This window comes from Paramacrobiotus metropolitanus, unplaced genomic scaffold (assembly GCF_019649055.1).
Source record: "Paramacrobiotus metropolitanus isolate TYO unplaced genomic scaffold, Prichtersi_v1.0 Parri_scaffold0000030, whole genome shotgun sequence".
In the NCBI taxonomy this organism is placed as follows: domain Eukaryota; kingdom Metazoa; phylum Tardigrada; class Eutardigrada; order Parachela; family Macrobiotidae; genus Paramacrobiotus; species Paramacrobiotus metropolitanus.
This window is the reverse complement of record NW_026570250.1, coordinates 1,168,242-1,185,003: the sequence shown is the minus strand read 5'-3', so window position 1 is coordinate 1,185,003 and position 16,762 is coordinate 1,168,242. Positions and strand designations below refer to the sequence as shown.

At 42.2% G+C, this 16,762-nt stretch overlaps 4 protein-coding genes across 5 annotated transcripts; 2 read left to right on the top strand and 2 right to left on the bottom strand.

The window, feature by feature from the left end:
- Window positions 1-152: 152 nt before the first annotated feature.
- LOC129588582 (GTPase-activating protein and VPS9 domain-containing protein 1-like) lies at window positions 153-6,214 on the bottom strand. The gene is made up of 14 exons (XM_055482885.1): window positions 6,019-6,214; window positions 5,586-5,898; window positions 4,855-5,354; window positions 4,538-4,792; window positions 4,384-4,470; window positions 3,797-4,319; window positions 3,026-3,732; window positions 2,557-2,941; window positions 1,762-2,495; window positions 1,604-1,698; window positions 1,407-1,541; window positions 1,148-1,338; window positions 885-1,072; window positions 153-657 (listed from the first exon to the last, which is right to left on the bottom strand). Exons 1-14 carry the CDS (start codon window positions 6,019-6,021, stop codon window positions 283-285), a joined length of 4,491 nt encoding a protein of 1,496 aa, XP_055338860.1. The 5' UTR covers window positions 6,022-6,214; the 3' UTR covers window positions 153-282.
- A 3,300-nt stretch (window positions 6,215-9,514) lies between these two features.
- On the top strand, window positions 9,515-11,944 carry LOC129588555 (isocitrate dehydrogenase [NAD] subunit beta, mitochondrial-like). Its single transcript, XM_055482837.1, has 4 exons — window positions 9,515-9,947; window positions 10,209-10,820; window positions 11,364-11,444; window positions 11,512-11,944. The coding sequence occupies exons 1-4, from the start codon at window positions 9,738-9,740 to the stop codon at window positions 11,776-11,778; spliced, it is 1,170 nt and encodes a 389-aa protein (XP_055338812.1). The 5' UTR covers window positions 9,515-9,737; the 3' UTR covers window positions 11,779-11,944.
- A 474-nt stretch (window positions 11,945-12,418) lies between these two features.
- Window positions 12,419-14,314, top strand: LOC129588622 (uncharacterized). Of its 2 annotated transcripts, none has more exons than XM_055482936.1 (3): window positions 12,419-12,818; window positions 13,316-13,561; window positions 13,796-14,314. In XM_055482936.1, exons 1-3 carry the CDS (start codon window positions 12,571-12,573, stop codon window positions 13,977-13,979), a joined length of 678 nt encoding a protein of 225 aa, XP_055338911.1. In that variant the 5' UTR covers window positions 12,419-12,570; the 3' UTR covers window positions 13,980-14,314. The 2 variants fall into 2 exon arrangements, 1 of the variants encoding a protein (XP_055338911.1); XR_008690499.1 differs by lacking the exon at window positions 12,419-12,818 and adding an exon at window positions 12,872-13,245.
- A 670-nt stretch (window positions 14,315-14,984) lies between these two features.
- Window positions 14,985-16,750, bottom strand: LOC129588554 (protein l(2)37Cc-like). The gene is made up of 6 exons (XM_055482836.1): window positions 16,515-16,750; window positions 16,269-16,430; window positions 16,020-16,162; window positions 15,632-15,748; window positions 15,442-15,537; window positions 14,985-15,374 (listed from the first exon to the last, which is right to left on the bottom strand). Exons 1-6 carry the CDS (start codon window positions 16,597-16,599, stop codon window positions 15,162-15,164), a joined length of 816 nt encoding a protein of 271 aa, XP_055338811.1. The 5' UTR covers window positions 16,600-16,750; the 3' UTR covers window positions 14,985-15,161.
- Between the last annotated feature and the right edge of the window lie 12 nt (window positions 16,751-16,762).

Here is a 16,762-nt window from a genome sequence, read left to right as displayed (position 1 = left end):
ATTTTGCTCTCTCGCAAATTGTGGACTTTATGCTCTTTTAGAAGAAGAACGTTAAACTGCGCAATGAGGATGCGCCTTGTCCGAACGCATCAGTCAATTCTTGTGCAAATTTTTGTAACGATTTATACGACATTGTGAGAACCAGAAGCAAGTGCAGGGATAAAATCGCTTGTTTTAATAACAGAAAAAACCTTGATTACAGTGAATTTTTGAACAACGGCAAACTATCAACACAAAAACCTTAAAGATAGAAACCACCATCACCAAACCATGTTTCGGGCTTTAGAGAAAATCATGACGCTTCCGTGCCGGGACATCGGCACTTTCGTAGTCCATATTTTTCGTATATTCGATAGCCGAAGCAAACTGTGTCCACCAGTAGGACTCTTCTCCGGCTAGCCGATTTCCATAGAAATTGTTTACATATTGGACGGTGGAGAGAAGGCTTGGCGGATTGGCGCGAATTAAAACGTACACCAACGCCGGCATGAAATCATCGGCAGCGGGAACTGAACTGTCCGAAGCCAGACTCAACAAATTCATCAGAATTGTTGAGCACCGAAGAACGCACTGGACTTTATCCTTCGGAGTTTTGTACGCATTGATCTCGGCAATTTCGGCTTGCGCAGAAGGCCAAGGGCATTCCAGATGGAAAACCTGAAGAAGTAGAATGTGCGGATACTGACTTATAATAACCATAATCGGGTAAACGTCACTAACACGCAACATGATTACTGAGAAACAATAAATACTGTATATCACTCAGTTTTGTAATAAAACGTTTTACCCAAAAACAATAAGGAACGTTTACTAAAGTGAAAACGTTGTAAAGTTAGATATAGCTTTAAGGGATGACTTAATTTAGATAACACCACTTCTGGTACCTTAGAAATTTTCAGATCCTTGTGATCAGGAGTTAATATGGTGGCCAATTTGCGGATATGCTCTTCCAGCACTTCATCTCGTGCACGGTCAACTTCGTCGTTGGGATAAAAGGCACTCTGGTATACACGGCTAATAATCTGTCTTTCTAGCGTTTCTTGAGCATCGGTAGTCTGGTGTTCCGAGCAAGCTAAAAAGTGTGCGCACAAAAATTACTTCATTGACATAATGGAAGCAGTTCCAAGCTAGCAACATTTATACAAACCTCGCCAGAGCGACTCCCTGTCCATTTGACTGTGAAGATGCATTAGGAAGGACTCCATAAGAGCAGTTTTTTCATCATATACGGTGGCCTTTTGAAATTCCCGTACAAAATTCAAGATATCGCGTTCACGTTTTTCCAGAAACTGGCTTATACAAACCGAAAGAAAATATTTGCAACATACATCACTGTCCCTAAAGACACAAGAAATTCATTTAGTACTGAAATGAATTTAGCTGCCAATGCCAAACATGAGTTTCACCTTCTAGTTCTCCAAGACAGGTTATCAATATGTTGTAAACTATTCAGAAGACTCTTTCTGCTGCGAATCAAATACGCTGTATAGATTTCTCGGTTGCGGTAGTCGGCTTTGACTAATTCAATCAACTTCCGAGTTCTGTTAAGTACGGCAAAGTAAGTAAATCGTAAATGGTGAACAGTTCATGAGAACGCACTAACCCTTTGCTATCTAACGCTTTTACACAGCGAATAGCTTCGTGAAGTTGGGCAATTAGAGAACGATCTTGCAGACCAATGGCTTCTGATAACTGAATCTGCAAAAACGCACAAAACGCATAAATGATGTGAAAATGGAATCATTAACACGTCTCCCAAACCTTCAAAAACGATAACAAAGGCGGTTCAGAACTGGCTGAGTTTTTCGTGGTGAACCGCATCTTCAAGCACGGCACCGATCCTACATCAAACGAATTCAGAACAATGCGCACTTTCCGTTTGGCGGTCTCCAGCATAGCATCTTCCCCGATGCCAGCGAAATCGGCTGCCGACAAATTTTCAGCACTGTTAACCACCGGTAAAGAAGCAGACGGAGGGGCAAGCAAGGGCGTTCCATTCGGCACTGCCACGGGTGGCGTCGACGGCGTGGCGCCGGCAGAGGCCGCAGCTTTTTTACGATATTTCGCCAAAATATCATCCGGTGATTCATTTACTACAGCTGGTGATAATGCTGCTTTGGGTGGTGTGTTGAAGTCGCCCAGGCTAGCCGCATGCGGCAGGTCAACCTTTCCTGACATACGTTTTTGTTTACCACGGAAGCTGGTAGCGATGCTCTTGAGAAAACTGCCCTTCTTTCCTGGTGAATGGGACAAGGATGGGCTGAATTTATCCGGTCGGTTATTTATTATCGGAGAGTCTTTCAAGCTCGACTGCCGATTTGGAAGTTCTTTTATGGTGACGGTTTCCCGAGAGATAGTTAAGCTACCTTTGCGTGGAATTGTTGGCTTGTCAGCTGGTGGATACGCGAATGTGGGCGATGGATTTGGGTTAAATGTCACCGGGGCGTAAGGATCAAATGCATTCAGCACAGACGGTTGAGAGCCGTTTTCAACACCTACGCATGCACCATTCATATTTATCAACTATTTACCGGATAATAGCAAATGTAAGCTTACCAGCCATTTTTGTCATACTCTGATCCGATCCGTAATTGGAAAAGCCGCTCAGGTTGCTGAAAGAGGAACAACTGCTCGGCACGGACGTTGGAAATGCCGTGTCTACGTCATTCGGTATCGGTAAAAACACATTCAGTGGCAGATTAGCAGTGGGATCTTCCTCTTTTGTCTCCTCCGTGGAATTGTGGAAAGGTCTATTTACGGGAGAACCGAAGGGTCCAAGTAAATCATGCTCGGGCGGATAGTGATGGAACTGGTCATCGGTGGCAAAACTGACGTACTTTCCAGGAGCGTTAGGCAAAACTGGTCCAACTGGCACAACAACATCCAGTATTGCGTTCTCCCGAAGCTCCTGATCTCTTGTAAGCGCAAGGTCACGATCCATCTACATAAAAAACGAATCACGATGCTGTAAATGCGTGGCCGATAATATTCAGCTTTGACAGAATCATCGCATTTCAAGTGATACCTGAGGGTCAATTTCCAGTTCACGCATGCGCTCTTCCAGCGGTTCCTGGCTAGCATTCGATACGGAAGCGGCGACATCCACGCTCCACCGATCATCGTCCGAGTCAAACCCGCCAGCAGCCGCTACAGCAAAAACCGGATCGTCAACAGGGTTAACTTCCGGAAGCGGCGGTGGAATAATCGGAACATCATTCAGTGCTTCGATTTCCGAAGCAGCTACTTCCGTACTCCACGCATCGCTCATCGTTGACCGTGTTTCATCCAACGGTATATAGAACTTCCCGAATTTCTCGGGGACATCTTCGCGATTGGATTTTTGCACGGTGATCGGCAAATCGGACGGCTGCAATGGCCTGACCACAGCGGCAGGTAGGTTCGGGAGGTTATTCAAATCCACTTGTTCATTTTGCGGTGACGGGGTGTCCCGTCCACTAACCGTTGGACTGGCATGTCCACTAATATTTGGAGATACGGCATCACTCAGGTTATCATCAGCCGTGGCCTCGTCCTCCACCGAAGACGCAATCGAATGGCGTCCCTGAATTTCTTCGCATACGGCTATTAATCCTTCACTCGGCACACTGGAGGTATCATCGAAACGACCAGGGATGCTGTTCCTTTTTCCTGGTCCGGTAAGGGATACAGAGTCCGGAATACTACTACAAACGCTAAAGGCACTCATAGCTTCGTCATCGACGCTTCCTACATCTGCAACCAATAATGCCATGCTGCAGTATAACGCAAATAAAGGCAAGATTACAGCTACCCTTACATTCTCCGAATGAATCCTGTTCTTCAGAAAATCGTGTTCGCTTCTTTGGTGTTCCTTTATTCAAAGCCAATACTTTCTGCTCCGGTATAAATCCCAACTCACTACACTCGCGCGGTCCCAACGAGACCACCATGACTTCGCTAGCCATCATATACTTCTCAAGCAAATCCTTCTCCTTTTCTTCAATCGTGCTGGATCGCAGCGCCTCATGTTTACTGTTACTCTTATGGATTTTCGATTTCATTTCCAGAGGCGGAGTTGGCGCAGCACCAAATGTTTCTTCCTTTGGTGGGGCTTCGATAACCGGCAATGAATTAACCAAATTTCGAATGATATCAGATGCCACTCGAGACCCGGGTCGATCAGCGCTAGACTCCTTTAGAAAACCGATGAGAAAATTTAACTCCGTAAGGGAAATAAAAACCGATGAACGGTTAACACTGTCAGATGAAGGCAAAGGTGACATGAGGATGTCCGATGTTCGCATCTCCACAACCCGATCAAGCACTTTCCACACACAATCCTGAAAGAAACAGTAAATAGTTGAACATGTGCCAGGATGAAGTCCAACAACAACAAAATCTTACCGGCTCAAAAGCACCGTAAACATCCAGATGTTTTGAATCAATAGTCTCCCATTTGGAAACTGCCAATGTCTGCAGCACTTGCGCAATCTGTATCATAAAGGGAAAATAATTTAATTTAGTGATTTTCGAAAACATGTAGAGATAAATCCCTTACCTGCATCAGATTGTACCGAGCAACACTGCTCACGGGAATATCCGAGGTAAGTGCATAAGGTTCGGGCTGGATAATTGCCGGGCAAATGAAGTGCGAGAACACAAGATCGGTGCAGACAATGGCCGGCAGGGTGGACTGCGCTGCTTGCTGGCTCTGTATCCGCTCGTACACCTGGCTGATGATCCAGCATAGGCTCGGAGGAAAACAAAACAAACTGGTTTGTAGCCCTTGTATGAATCGCTTAACCAGTCGCACCTACAAATCCCATACGTTGTCATGCGTGTGAATAAGCCTGACTCAAAACACAAACATCTCACCAATCTCTGGATCATCACAGCTCGATAATTCTTGAAATTCTGTTCAAATCGCGGCGTCCCTTCTTTCCCGAATTTCCTCCTTTTCTCCTCCGCTGGTATTCGATACGATAACTTTCCAGCATCAAAATCAAGAAAGTGATCGTCTTCGGCAAGAACTTGTAAAATTGGCTGATGGAGCGCGGCAGCTAAATATAATTTTGCTTCGTGGAGATTTTCCACGAAAATTTTGTAGCAATAAGTGAAGGAAGAATTTTTCAACAACCGACGGGGATTACTGTTGGCATCCAACTGGATTTCGATCAGGGATTTCAATAATTTGAGCGAATATTCTTGGTCTTCTGGTATCAGCCCGTAACCGTATAAGCTGCCCAGAATAATTCTCAGCGCTTCTTGAACTTTTTCATGGTCCAATTTTTCGCATCGCACTAAACACTCCGCTAATAATTCTGGATTTTGGCGTACAACTTTCAAACATTCTCCGTACGAAGCCTCCTTGTAGCCTAGGAAAAAACAATACAAATTCAATACAAATAAACAACATGCAATATCACTGTGAATCATGAATTGTCGAACCCATTTGAAAACGACCTTGGGAAATACAGTAAATATGCAGAACGATACAAGAACACTGATTAAAAACATTATTATAATAACATGTTCGCCCAGTATCATATTTTGCAGTTTGAAAGAGGCCACAAACAATGATATACAAGTAATGCTATACCACCAACCTAATACTTTGTAGCCATCCACAAGAACAGTACTGGCTGCTGCATTAAGATAGCGCAGACAACCATCAGCAGGAAGATCTTGCCGTTGCTGCAACAGAATCTCCAGGGCACGTCGCTGCCTTCGAGCAATCCATGCTTCGTGGTACAGTGCTTCCGTGCTCTCCGCTAGCTGTCGATTTAAACGAGACAGCTGCTGCGTTTCTGCCTTGACGAAGATGTGCTCTTCTCTCAGGCTGGAAGCCAATTGGACTAAGTCCGCGGATGAAGGCATTCCCAATACTTTTGGATCACAGCTGATCCGACAGTCTCCACTCTGCCAAAACATTCCCTTCAACTACGCTGCACCATTACATAATGATATCATCAAGTGTCTGCCTTCGCAGATATTCTGAACTCTGAAACGATAAAAATGTCGTAACATTCGTTATCGTACCATTCAATATCAGGTTGGGTGATTGTCAATGTAGGACAGCAGATACAACCGCGATGCACATCCATCCTGCCATGGTTTTGCTGCAGAACAATCCTCAGATTTTTTGGCTTCTTCAGAGAAAGATTGGCAGAGCGATTCTGATTTTTCAAATCACAACTGGATGAATCAGCATCGAAAAAACTAACCTAAACATCACGGCTGATCTAATCCTCCTGGAGGGATTGGATGGGTGCTATTCACGCACTTCGGTTCATTTTATGGACTTAAGCGTCGTGCTCAGTGGCAGCGTTTACACATCCAATCTGCCACAAAATCCATTGGACGTTGTTGCTTTTCAGTGCCTAAGCGCAAGTCCAAGCACGAAAATAATTAATATTATTTCAAATTAGAAATTTTAGTTTCTATCAAAAGAAGGGCTTAAAAAGCAAAGCGCAAAACGTATCGACCCTGATAACAGATACCTGATTTTCTGTTATAATGGTTCCATTCTGACTAGCGTGTGGAACTTTTTGTGAATTGTAAAAGCTACCGCATATCGACATATGCCTCGTATATGAAAAAGAATAGAAGAATTTCTCTCGTTCGTGCTAGGTTTTATTTTGGCCAAATCACAAATGAATCTTTTTTCGGATAACTTTCCGTATGTTACACTTTCAGACAATGGAAGCATTACAAGACTGTTTTTGTTTAAAATGAAAAGTCAAGGACCGTTTTGTCCTACCAAAACATGCTTGCAAAGAATTCTAAAATATCTATAAATTATCACTTCCACTCACGGAAAGCCTTTCGACAACACTAACATGAGCACTCGGGTTAAGACTATGGTTAAAACTAAGGTCAGCATTCGGGTTTTTACTTTGGTTAGAACTAATGTTAGCACTCGGGTTAGGGCTCTAATTAAATTAAGTGCAAAACGAAACGGGCTTACCATTGTTAGGCTGAAGCATTACTTAGTTAGATAGTTAATTCGAAAGAACAACGATTCAAAAGAGTTTATTTTTCTGATTGATTTTAAAAGGAAATGGTTATTCTCACCACCCTGGCACCTCCTTTGGCTATTCTCACGACCTTTCACCACCTATTGGCTATTCCCACCACCTTCCAAGAATTGAATTCTAACACCACCTTTTGACTATTGCCACCGCCTCTGCACACCTCTTTTAGCTATTCTCACCTCTTTATTGCATTTTTTACACAGTAAATTTTATAAAAAACTTCGTGACAAAAAACAAAGCTTTGCCGTTGGGGGCACTTTTTTTACGGTTGGGGCCGCCGCCGGCCGGAAAAGTATCTAGGCGCATCTTGTCCGTGCTGCAGCTGTTTGCCAAACGTTCTCGCATCTTCTTATTGCAGAGTTCGGCTTCTTCCGGTAAACCCTGGTAAACGATTTCAACTGCAAAAGCAATGGTGAAAACGCTACAGTCGTATCCATTTTTTGCTGCTATACCCGAGGAAACAGAATGTCGATCGATTGGCCTTATTGGAAACTCAGTAGCTTTTTTATCACTCGCACTCGCACTTTTTTAAATTCACTCGCGATTCTATCAATTCACGGACTTCTACAGCTTCTTTCGGATCCAACCGTCGATTTTCCAGCACGTTTTGCCAACCATCCTTGGTAAGAGGATGGTTATGCCGCATATTTTGCTTAGTAATGATGGGGCGGTGTTCTTTCAGCCGTGCCGCTACGGTTAGAGCGGCATTGCATTCGGCTCGCCGGGTATGCTGGAATGGTTTTCTTCCAGTTCTTTGATCGTCATGCACTTTGTGGCGGATCCAGTCATATTTAACTGACTCGTATCTCATGATTTTGTACCTGCTAGTACAGTATTTGTTGATACCGGCAAGTATTATCGGGTTTACTTGCCCGGCTTTTAAAGGTCGTGCGCCTAAACGCATAGCGTTATACAAATATGATTTTACAATCATTTTTATAAAAGAAAGATCTCCGTAGGCATTTATAAACATAATATTATTATTAAAATATGTAAGGAAATGGGAATAGTCGAAAGGAGGTGTAAAAAGGTGGTCACAATAGCCAAAGGTGGTGGCAAAAATATTTTTTAAAAAGTGGGTGCGAATAGCCAAAAGGTGGTGAAAGGTCTTGAGAACAGCCAAAGGAGGTGCTAGGGTGGTGAGAATAGCCATTTCCTTTTTTAAATTCAATCATAAAAAATAAACTTTTTTGAATCGTTGTTCTATCGAATTAACTATCTAACTAAGTAATGCTTCAGCCTAACAATGGTAAGCCCGTTTCGTTTTGCACTTAATTTAACCAGAGCCTTAACCCGAGTGCTAACATTAGTTCTAACCAAAGTAAAAACCCGAATGCTGACCTTAGTTTTAACCATAGTCTTAACCCGAGTGCTCATGTTAGTGCTGTCGAAAGGCTTTCCGTGAGTGGAAGTGATAATTTATAGATATTTTAGAATTCTTTGTAAGCATGTTTTGGTAGGACAAAAACGGTCCTTGACTTTTCATTTTAAACAAAAAACAGGTTTGTAATGCTTCCGTTGCTGGTCTGAAAGTGTAACATATGGAACGTTATCCGAAAAAAGATTCATTTGTGATTTGGCCAAAATAAAACTTAGCACGAACGAGAGAAATTCTCATTCTATTCTTCTTCTTATACGTGGCATATGTCGATATGCGGTAGCTTTTACAATTCACAAAAAATTCCACACGCTAGTCAGAATGGAACCATAATAACAGAAAATCAGGTATCTGTTATCAGGGTCGATACGTTTTGCGCTTTGCTTTTAAGCCCTCCTTTTGATAGAAACTAAAATTTCTAATTTGAAATAATATTAATTATTTTCGTGCTTGGACTTGCGCTTAGGCACTGAAAAGCAACAACGTCCAATGGATTTTGTGGCAGATTGGATGTGTAAACGCTGCCACTGAGCACGACGCTTAAGTCCATAAAATGAACCGAAGTGCGTGAATAGCACCCATCCAATCCCTCCAGGAGGATTAGATCAGCCGTGATGTTTAGGTAAAAAACTAACAGCGTAAGCGTAAACAAATGCTGTCTCACGTAGCGTGTTTTGAACTGCTCTGTGTGATTGTGGGCCGTGTTTGCAAGTTTGCAACACACCAGTATTGTCCGTCTTGGCATGAGGTTAATAATAATGACGTCGAGCGTCAATGAAACGTGGAATTACAGTACTAGTACTTAACGGTTTTAGTTTGACCTTCTGGAATGTTTTATTCACCTTGGTCCATGTCCTCATGTTTTTATCTTTAACATTTAAAGGAAAATCTGTTCCTACTTTTACTTCATGCATTCTTCAAAAATTAAAATTATTAACGATTAAGATTACCATAGGGAGTCTACTCAGTCTAGCGAACAGCAATTTCCTGTATCCGGGTATCGTATGTACGAGTACGGGAAAGCACGTCACACGCGGTTTCACTACTTCCGGTGAGTCGAACACGAAATCCGTGTCGGATATGCTTCCTTCGCTTTTCCTATTCGTTTTTGGATTTCCAGTTGGGGCGCTCTGTCAGAAATTCAAATTTCCAATTGAAATTTTCGTACAAGTATTTTCATTTTCTTTCGTGTCTGGTTTTGCCATTTGAATGATTTGAATAAAAATACTAATTCCATACCAGGACCTTATGGTTAATCTGCATTTGCACCATCTTAAGAGATCGTTTTCGGTGTGGTGAAAGTTGACAACTGGTGTCTTGGATTTTACTGACGCAGAGGGCCAAGGATGGCTGTTGCACGGATTTCCAACCTTTACAGGGCTGTGTCGGCAGCCGTACCAGCTTCTGCAGCCCTCCAGAATCTGGCATTTCCGGCCCACTCCAGGCTTTTACACAGTTCAGCTGTCCAGTCTTTCCCAGTGCAGGCACCGGTGGCAAAACCAGAGAGACGCTATCCTGTAACTATTATACCAGGTGATGGAGTGGGTCCGGAATTGGTAGGTTGAAAACTTGAAATCAGTGAAATGCGAACGAGATTCTTGCCTCAAAGTCAAGAGTCAAGTTTGTACGGTAGCTAAGACGAATTAACAAAAGTTTACTGAATTTGTAGGTTTTTTTTAATTTTTAAGACAGCCAAAGTTCAGTGCACTGTGCACAGTACTAGTTGTGCTCCCTGCTGTTCTCCAGCGAGCTTCATCGAGTGACTTGTAGGATGTAGATTGTTGATGCACCTTGACTTCGAATGTTGCGCTTTACAGATGTGGGCTGTTCGAGAGGTCTTCGACAGTATCAGTGTTCCTATTGATTGGGAGGAATATTTTTTGAGCGAGGTGGCGTTCTCGCGCAGTGACTCAATTGACGATGTGGCTACGTCCATCCGCAAGAACGGGGTGTGTTTGAAGGGCGCCCTGCAGTCAGGTTTCGAGGGCAAGGACGGTGAACTGGCTACCCTCAACACGAAGCTCCGCAGAAAACTGGATTCTTTTGCCAGTGTTGCCAATATTAAGAGCTTGGATGGTCTGAAGACACGACACACGAATGTGGATTTTATTATTATCCGGGAGACAACGGAAGGCGAGTACAGTGCCATCGAGTATGAGGCTGTGCCTGGCATTGTGGAGAGTCTGAAAGTGGTCACTCGCGACAAGTCTATGCGTATTGCGAAGTTCGCCTTTGACTACGCTGTGCGCAACAATCGCAAACGAGTCACAGCGGTACATAAAGCTAACATTATGAAACTGAGTGATGGACTGTTCCTGGAGTGTTGTGCGAAGATTGCGGATTTATATCCTCGGATCAAATTCAACAATATGATCATTGATAATGCCTGCATGCAGCTGGTCAACAATCCGCATCAGTTTGATGTTATGGTAAGTAAAAATCTATGATTTTGAGCGATTTAGGGGTTGTAACCAATCGTTCGTGAGAAACATTTGCGGCTGTTAGTCCTTTCCGGTGCAAAAGTAAATCAGTGTACAAGTCTTTAGTATTTACCTCCCCATGGGTTACGTGCAAATAATATTGTTAGTTCAGCTTATTTTGTACGTGACATGCCTGATGGATTAGCCGTCGACGTTGCAGCCGCAAGTCCAGATATTAAATAGATGAGTTACGATGCGTATGAACACTTCTTTGTGGATGACTGTTATAAAAAAGTTATTACAAAAATTGCTATTCTTGTGGATTACATCCGTTCAGAAATATCGCTGAACGTCGCATGTTTACCGGTAGATTCTATGAGGTACCAAGCGTAGCACAATCTTTATGTTTTAAAATTGATCTTGAACATTTGGCATTGAATATGCAACAATAAACTCCTCAAATGCGGAACTGTGCAATGTGTAAGTACCGTTTTCCCCGTAGCAAAAAGACAGTCACAATGTGACATGCATTCAACTTGATGGATTTTCTAGGTGATGCCAAATTTATACGGAAACATCATTGATAATTTGTCTGCTGGTCTCGTCGGTGGAGCCGGTGTGGTGCCGGGAGAGGTACAGTAATACGTTTTTTCAATTTGGATGTCGTTTATGCTGTTCACATCGACCTAATTTTTTCCAGAGTTATTCCCATGATTCGGTCATTTTTGAAACGGGGGCTCGTCATTCTTATGCCGAAGCCGTGGGAAAAAACATTGCAAACCCCACCGCCATCTTGCTTACAGCGTGCAATATGCTTCGGCACCTGAATCTCGACTACCACGCAAATATTATTAGAGACGCGGTTCACCGAGTGATTAAGGCTCAGAAAGTTAGGACAAAAGATCTGGGTGGACATGCGAAGTCGACTGATTTTGTCAGAGCTGTTATAAGTAACGTGAAATTTTAAGCTTAATGGAAAAATAGTTCTTTAATGTATCTGACTCGTTTTATTTGGCACTTTTCGCGACGTGATGATGGTACTTAATAATTTAACTGGTGTAGCTAAATTGTTCGGTTGTTTTTACTTTGTGTTCGTGGATTGGTATTTCATGTTAATAAATCTGCAGTCCCGGGGTGAATGGCAGGATTTATTTGAAAGTTTCTTCGATGAGGAAAAGCTTGTAATCCCTAATCAGCTTGGACAACAGTCTGCACTCTGCAGACTCCGCACAACTGGAACATGTTGACTGAATAGTGATACATAAGTTGGCTTTGCCTTATAAGCTTCTGCTCATTAGCTTGAGACCTTCTGTTTTTAGTAATTAAGATGGTCTTATGATTACTGCCAAAAGAAGAATAAGAAAATCATGCACGTATTAGGATTTCGGAACTTTGCTTGAGCTTGAAGTTTGCTTCTTTTATGAAAGTACAGATTACAGCAGTAGGAAACGTCGCCGCCGGCTTATCTTCTACAGACTGTTCTAACGAAAAAATCCGCGCTCAAGCGCTAACACATACTGCCGGAGTGGTAGTTACTTGTATACCTGTTTGTTGTATCGACTGCGGTGCCGCCTTTTCCGCATTTGCCTTGTGCCGTTACATTTCCGTGCCTTGGAAGATTTTATACGAGCTATTTGTTCCGAAGCACGGGAACCAAAATAGAAAATATTTTTTGTGTTTTTCGTTGACGTTTTGTCATTGTAATCTAAAACCCCATAAGTATCGTTTTTGAAACTTGGATTCTTTGAGCTGCGGATAAATGGTGGTGGTAACGCGGAATTCTTTACTGGCAGCGTTGCCAAATGATCACTTTCAAACAACGAAAAAGCCGAGGACGGAATCGCCAAATCCTTATGGACTAAAACAGAATGGCACCACATCCGCCGACGAAGAGTGCAGCAGCGTGTCATCGATTCCGCGAGCAAATCTCGAGGAAATACTTGATCGCAGAATTGGTCCTCTGAGCGGCAAGTTGGAGTATTACACCAAGGCCATTTTGAACAAGCGGTAAAACATATCCTTGAATGCTGCAATTTTTGAGTGCTACTGTCTAACGGCACGCAGCAGATAGTAGATTGTGTTCGCAAGCACAAAAAGTAACTGCAGAGTGATTACAATACTTATTTTTCCGATAATAGCGAAATCGTTTTTAAATTTTATGATATCACTATGGTAAATTAATGGCCGCTCTTTTTAATGATGGAGTCTCGATAGTAAATGTTGGATGCTTGCTGAAAACATAGTTATGTTATGTTTTCAACTTCCAAAACAGCTGACTTAGCCGAAAAGTGATACGGCGGTACACCCGATTTTTGTATAACTGGGGAGTTGGGAGATACGGGTTAAATAATCGTTATAAGATTGTCGAAGATGGAAGACATCAAAACTGCCACCGAAATAATGGAGTACAATTTTCATTCTTTGAAGTTTTATGGTATCAGTATGTGAATTTTTTACTGCGAGTACAGTAATTATATTTTTGTTCTAATTCCCTGCTCTCACAGCACCAGCCGTGTTTGGATAGAATGGACTCCGATGGGACAAACTTTTACCGTGGAGGAGATGCAGAAAGTGGTCGAATTTGATCAGAAATATGAGCAGGAAGTCGTTAATTTATTGCAGGATGATCATACCGCTACTCGCATAAAGACTAACTTTGTCACTCGCTTGATTTTTGATCCAAGACCGAATATTACCTGTGGAACTGGAATGGAATCTTCAAAACAACGCTTTTTATTGGAGGTTTACTTGTAAGCTTTCAGTTTTTTTTTAAACTAATCTTGAATGCCTGCAGTGAAATATGAGGAATGCGGTTTATGTCAAAAGTTTTGTCGATATTAGTTATTAAATTAGTGATTTGTGTTGCAATTGTCCCTTGCTTACTTATTTACTTTCGTCTTTCGAATGATCAGCCATACCCTTCGCTATATATCTATACAGTACTGTATCTATATCTATACAGGGGGTAATTAGTTTTGGTGTAGATCAAATTCGTTGTCCATGGACCGCACTGTCCTTTTGCCAAATGCGTTTATGCGTCAGCACCTTCGCAAAGCCCTCTGTGAATTCTATGAAGATGCGATGGTTGCAAGAGATACCGCTGTGGTGATTCTTCCGAGTGGACATGCAACAGAACAGGAAAATCGATGTCCTTCGCCGGAAGTGTGAACCACTGTCAGCTATCCGGGTGCATACTCGTATTGTTCGGTGTGACAAATTTAACTTATTTTGATTAGTTGAATTTCATCCGACATTTGCTGATTGGAATCAGCATTTTTATGTGTATTCTATACCCCCTGCTCTGTACATGGAAGATGGTGAGGCTTCTGGGCTATTTCTCTTTTTAAGTAACTTACCAAAAAATTAATTGTATAAGTGCATTAATTGTATATTAAACCTAGTCAAAGAAGTCTTTTTGTGTCCTTCTCTGTACCGATTTAAGAGGTACTTGGTCTTTGTTCTGAAGTGAGTAACATAGAATTGTCGTCGAACATAGAATAGAATTGTCGTCGAATCTTATGGAATAAAATTCTAGTTTTTGAATAACGATCTATCACAACTCTCTACAGTGTACAGATGATCTATCTATATGGGCACAGTACTTTTTGTAAGGAACAATTAGGCTTTCTGCAGTAGTCGTATGACTCGCAACCAAAATCAGTCCTTGTCCTGATAGAAACTAACTGACAATAATGAAATATTTACTATGTAGTATGTACATACTACATATGCACGCATATGCTACATATGCATATGTTATGCTAATTTGGATTGAACCGAGTAGACCCTAAAGAGGAGAATCTTTTAACACCGAGTTGCCACGGTTCACATTCTGACAGCCTTGGGATCATGAGTGAACTAGACCAGCTGCGCCAAGAAGCGGAGACATAGTAAATAACTTGGCATTGCATTGAAGGAAAGCAATCGTTAGCGGCAGATCGGGGATGATTTCAATTTTTTTTGCATACAGGAAGTAGCAACTGGCAAGCATTTTAATTTTATTAGAACTCAAAAATAGTTAATTATCAATTCAGCCCGCTTGTTCTCAGTTTTCAGGGTTTCACTGGTGCTGGCATGTGCTAATGCCGTTTCCGTAAAGTAAAAAATTAGGTGTCTTATTTTTGACGACAAATAAACAAGTCATAACATAAAGAAGCAATCATGGAATCGAAGTCAAGAACAGGTCAAATTTATCGTCCCGTATTACAACAGCAAAACAGAAGTTAGTCCGAAAACACGAAATAAAATTCAAATTACATCAAAATCAACCAACAGCTTGATCAGATTACGATTCAGGTACCACTTGCTAAACAGGTGAAAGGATGCAAGGTCTAACGATCACATCCCTGATCACTGCGGTAACGATATCAGAGTTTGTTGTCCAGGTGGTAAATAGATGACTTGCTTAGCTTTAGCAAGTTGGTAAGCGATATCTTCTGCCGCTTCCAATTTCCGCAGTTCTACCAGTGCTTCGCCGGATTTTCCGAAGGCATCAGCTAATAACTGCGCACCAACTGAGTCACCTTCTGCTGAAATGATGGTGGCCCGCTTTTTCTGTTCAGCCTACAACAAACATTCAGAATTTTTGATTATCAAACCGAACACGAGAGCAAGGAAAGCGAGATCTCACCTTCTCGACAAGGAATCTAGCGCGCTCTGCTTCCTGCTGAGCAACCTGCTTCATTTCGACGGCTAATGTGAAGTCTCTTCCGAATGTCAAATGTGTCTGAAACCGTAGAACATATCAAATCATTCAAATGTAAATCTCAATCGACAGACACGTAGTTTTCTTGATCTGCTGAGTTCGAATCATGACTTACAATAGCAATGTCATCCAGGATCAGCCCGAATTGCGCCGCACGCTCAATCAATTCTTCGCTCACTCTCTGACTGACAACTTCTCGCTGGGTGATCAATTCACTGGCATCAAACTGGGCCTAAAGCGCCAAAAAACCAGCCTAATATTAAACAACTAAGTACAGTATTCGAAATTTGTATATTTTTATAACAAAATAAATTACGGCAAAGTGTGTAAACTGTAAACCCAAAAAATCATTACCGGTGGTGACAAAACTAAAACATCAGTCGTGCGCTGAATACTGCAGGAAGTATCATGCAGCGAAGCGAAAAGTCATAAACGAAGTTTGTACTATGTACATCGGTACAACGAAAAACTGCTTCAGCGATAAAAAAGCGCTCTTCACTTACCACAACTGCCTTCAAAACTTCCGTAACAATGGAAGGTAAAACTCGCTCGTCGTAGTCGATACCGAGAATCTGATACAGTTTTGGTAGGTTCTCTTCGACCGGCCGATGAAGGATACGGAGTGTGATGTTGACATTCTGGAGATCTGTGAAGTACCATTGCGCTGCACTCACGAAATCTCAGAGAAACCGAAGCAAATCGTAAGCGGCCTACTGCCATTACAAAACTTCACGGCCTATTCCCTCATTTACCTTTGCTTCCGGTTATGACAGGGACATTTCGGGGCCTCGAGCGGATGTCGTAGATGATAGGTTTCTGGACCCAGGGAATGATGAAATGGGTTCCCTCGCCAACAACGTAATTGCGTACTCCGGCGAATCGATCGTATATTACGGCTCGATGACCGCCATCAACTGTAAATTTTGGACATGTTAAGTGAGTGTATTGCTCAAGTCGCATAAACATTCAAGACGCCAAGAGCAACAGGGTTCGCTCACCATTGTACAGCGCGGTTGATGCAATACCCCCAATCGCAGCGATACCTAAGCCGAGAGCGCCTAGGCGATTAAAAATCTGAGCCATCCTCAACTTCACCGCAGTCTGAATCGATGAACAAAATCAGAATTCAAAATCCAACAAACTCGCAGAAAATGGGATGTTTTTTGTACTTAAGTGCGAAACTTTTGACTTATTATGAGCTTTCAAAAAATTCTGATTCAGCAGTAAAAGTAGAAATCACATTGCG